General features: G+C 44.6%; 1 protein-coding gene across 1 annotated transcript; it reads right to left on the bottom strand.

Annotated features, from left to right (window-relative positions):
* Positions 1-778: 778 nt before the first annotated feature.
* LOC110594757 (putative methyl-CpG-binding domain protein 3-like 3) lies at positions 779-2,965 on the bottom strand (the record flags this gene model as incomplete). The annotated part of the gene is made up of 2 exons (XM_021708207.1): positions 2,921-2,965; positions 779-1,384 (listed from the first exon to the last, which is right to left on the bottom strand). Coding segments are annotated over exons 1-2 (651 nt in total), but the record flags the coding sequence as incomplete, so codon positions are not given.
* Between the last annotated feature and the right edge of the window lie 1,068 nt (positions 2,966-4,033).

The raw sequence follows: 4,033 nt of genomic DNA, 5'->3' as shown, positions 1-4,033 counted from the left end.
GGTCTTGAACCCGTGGGCTCAGGCAATCCACTAACCTCAGCCTCCCAAAGGTGCAGGATTACAGGCTGAGCCACCAAGCCCGGCCAAAAAATACCCTTTTAACACTAAAAAATAATACTTTATTTGTGAAAGTATGAACTCATCCTTGAAAGTATGAATTATTTAAAAAATACAGCCAGGCATTTTGGCTCAAGCCTGCAATTTCAGCACTTGGGGAGTCTGAGGTTAGAGGATTGCCTGAGCCCAGGGGTTCGAGACCAGCCTGGGCAACTTGGTGAGACCTCATCACTACAATAAAAAAATTAGCCCGGCATGGCAGCATGCTCCTGTACTTCTGGCTACTTGAGAGGCTGAGGTGAAAGGATCACTGGAACCCAGCAGGTCGACGCTGGGGTGGGCATGAGCATTCCACTGCACTCTAGCCTGGGCAATGGAGTGAGATTCAATTTTTTTAAAAAATGCAGCTGCAAGACTATAAATAATCCTTCACCCCAGATGACCCCTGTAGACTTTAATCTAACAAAAATCATTGTAAAATTGAGGTATGCAATTGAGGTGGAGGGTCCCCTTCTATGGCCCATGAAACCCAGTTTCTCACCACAAAACCATCCAGTCTTCACAATGGTTGCCTTCCAGACGCATTTAATATACAACAGTCTGGGAATCACAAAAGGTCACACTTCAGAGGGGGAAAGAGGATGGCCCTTAAAAGACAGAAACCCAGGACCCCTCATGCTGGACCCTCCTGGGGCCACACCCCATCTCAGCACGGCCCCACCCTCTTCCTCCTCCACTTCTTGGCGTTTCCTTCCAGGCTCTGACTCTCTGCTTCCCTGGCCAGCCTGTGCGCCCTCAAGGCCTGGGCCAGTCTCCGCCTGGCTTTCTTCACTCTGCGGGCCTGTCTCCGGATGTCTGCATCCGTCACCTCTTGGCTGGAGGGGGGAGTTGACAGACGATGTCCCACTCTGGGGGTCCTTGCTGCCTTAGCTGACCTCTGGCCAGGGCTGGGCTGAGGGTGGCTTTGCAGGCCCTCAGCTCCAGCTTCGTCGAGGAATCCCCCTGTAATTCCCGGTGAAACTACCTTCAAGATATTTTCTAAAGTCAGTAGGGTTGAAGCTTCTCCTTGGCTGCCGTAGGGCTGGAGGCCCTGCAGCCTCCTGAAGGCCCAGCATTGCGGGAGCGTCCCCAAGCCCTCCAGCCCTTGCATGTCCATGACAGCATTGGCAGGATGGGCTCTTATTATGGTCACCGGCCTCTGGAATATGCAACTTGTCAGCCTCACAGGGAGGACAGAACGGGCAGCACGCCTCCGCCTGGCTTTGCCCATTTGCATTTGCCGTTTCTTCTGCAAAGCCAGGGGCATCGGATTACTCTGGAGCCTCCCCTGTAACAAGAGAGCATGGGACATTTCAGCCAAATGGAGGATGGAGGCCATCAGCTGTGGAGGATTCTCAGCTCAGCCAAGACTTCCCACTGGCCCCTCCCTGGGGACATATGTCTCCCATGGAGCTGTGCATCACAGTCATCCGGAAAGCTTCCTGAGACTCAGCTTTCTGGACCTGAACTCAAGAAGGTCTGGGGTGAGGCCTAAGAACCTACATTTCTCTGTGTCCCCAAATGTTACTGCAGCTATAGGCTCCACACATGGAGACTAGATCTCGAGTCCTCCTCCAGCTGCTGGAGTCGAGAACTGAGCTCCAGACATGGCCCAGTCCTGGACCAGTTCCTTCCTCCAGCCTCTTTTGGATGTCACACTCTTCTTCCCATCATTGTCAACTGTACATGCACTGGTGTCTTCTAACTCACTGTCATGGGATGCAGGGTCCCAGCCTTCCCCTGTCTCTCAAGACCTGGGAGTTCTCTTTGTCTTTTTGCTGTAGGACACACCCTGGCCTCCTGGTCCCCCAGGAAACCATACACCCTTCAGTCCTAAAATACTCCACAGCGGATCCCATCTCCACCTAAACCTCTCATGCTCATGAATAAAAACCTCAGAAACACCATTGGTGAAATACTGTAAGAGGTGGTTAATTACTGTCTAAGATTTGAAATCCTCTCTAGATCTAATCCAATTGGGAGACGCCTGTCCCATTAAGCTGTTTAAAATGCAAACCCAATCAGTGTTTCATTTTGAAACCTACATTTCCCTAATTCTTTCATTTCTGTTGTCCTGGCATATATACTAATCTCACCCCTTTTATGACTCAAGACAAGATAAATTAATGAATGAATTTCTAATATAATGTGAGATATAGTTAAGTTCTCTGATGAACAAGGAAGAAAGAGAAAGTTGAGAGACTTAGAGGAAAGAGTGATGTACGGAGGGAGAGAAGAGAAAGAAATTCACTACAATTAATAGTGAGGTGAGTTTAGGCAAGGATTAACTTATATTTTCCCAGAGAACCACAATTTAAAAAAAAGAAAAAGAAAGAACCAGGCATGTTTTGGTCCAATTAACTCCACCTTCCCTGTGCTAAATAAATAGAGTAAGCAATGTGCAACACTGTCACAAAGCAAACAGAAATAATTTAGAGAATGCAAACAAGCAAGAAAGACTGGCAGCTGACATTTGACATGAAATTAGATGGACATCCATGGAGCATCACTGATACAGGTTTTGGATAGAGCTTTCTGGATATAGATTCTCCTAAGAGGGAGACAATTTGAATGATGCAGAGCCAAATAATATTAGTGATGTTGATTTAAAAAGAAAATCTGGCCTATTATCCCAAGACAGCTTCATGTACAAAAAAGTAGACCTTTTTGAATATTACTCAACAAATATGAGCACCTAGGAAATGGCTTTTCATTAGAGATTCTCTTGTTTTACGAACAACTCTTTGCTAACTTAAAGAGGTTTGGCAGAAGAAATAAGTACAAACATGCACCCTCTTGTAGTCTGTATGGACCCTAAACTCACCAGGAGAGGCTGGCTTGGAAAAGAGGTAGACGCAGGTTCCCCCATGGCTGTGGAGCTTGTCCGGCTGACCCCACACCAGAGATGCAGACAGCCCGTGGCTAGCTGGGAAATGTGGTGACTTCTGCATCTGGGTCCCCTTTTTATAGAGGAAGGGAGGGGATAACACAATCATCGGATAGTCCACAGGACACGCCCTATCTCCCACCCATGGGGTTTGAGGGATTCCTAAATCTTTGTACAGAAACAAAACAATGTGGGGTGTAGACACTGTCAGATACTGTTGGTAGAAAGAAAATTTAATACATTTGTGTGTTGGGGGTGGTATTGGCAGTTAACATCAGAATTTTAGATATGATTTAGTCATGAACCCTATATAGTTTGATATACTTGATTACTTTAACTCCCTCCCCCGAAATGCTAAAACCTTAGGAAACTTTTAATTCAACTTTTACCTTTCCAGATTCTTGTGTTACTATTGTCATGTATATTAATTCTGCATTCATTTTACTTTCTGGGAGACATTTCTGATACGACTCCATAAAACAATATACATGAACATTTATCTGTATATTATCTTCTGATTCTCTTCACTCCTTCTTTTTCCAGTTTTCAATCTGTGCTTATTTTCCTTTAGACTTGAAAATTCACTATAGTTTTTTTTTAATCTGCAATTAAGAACTTAAAGTAAAATGAGGTTGAATCTGGCAAAAACAATAAAGTTCCAAAATTTGCTGTTTTCAACGAAATGTTTTCATTTTCACCTTTATGAAAGGATTTTTATTTGAAGGCAATATTGCTGATGGGTATAGATTTCTGGGTTGGCAGATTTCTTTTAGTACTTAAAAAATGGTGCTCCATTGATGTCCATCTCATTTTCTTTGTGTTGAATTGTCAGCTGACATTCTTTTTCTTGCTTGTTTAGCTTCTGCATTTTCTAAAATCTCTCTCTCTCTCTCTTTCTCTCTTTCTCCTTCTCCTTTTTCTTCTTTTTGTTTGTAGACCACAGTGTAGTTCATTATTGTTTCCTGTGTATTTACTTTGCCCAGGACATGTGGAGTTATCGAATCTCTGGGTTGACATCTTTCATCAGTTTGTAGTGTGCCCATGTGTTTT

The sequence above is a fragment of the Carlito syrichta genome, unplaced genomic scaffold, assembly GCF_000164805.1.
Source record: "Carlito syrichta isolate Samal-C Ts95f unplaced genomic scaffold, Tarsius_syrichta-2.0.1 Scaffold57186, whole genome shotgun sequence".
Classification (NCBI taxonomy): Eukaryota; Metazoa; Chordata; class Mammalia; order Primates; family Tarsiidae; genus Carlito; species Carlito syrichta.
Note: the sequence above shows the minus strand (reverse complement) of the source record. Positions and strands in the feature narration are given on the sequence as shown.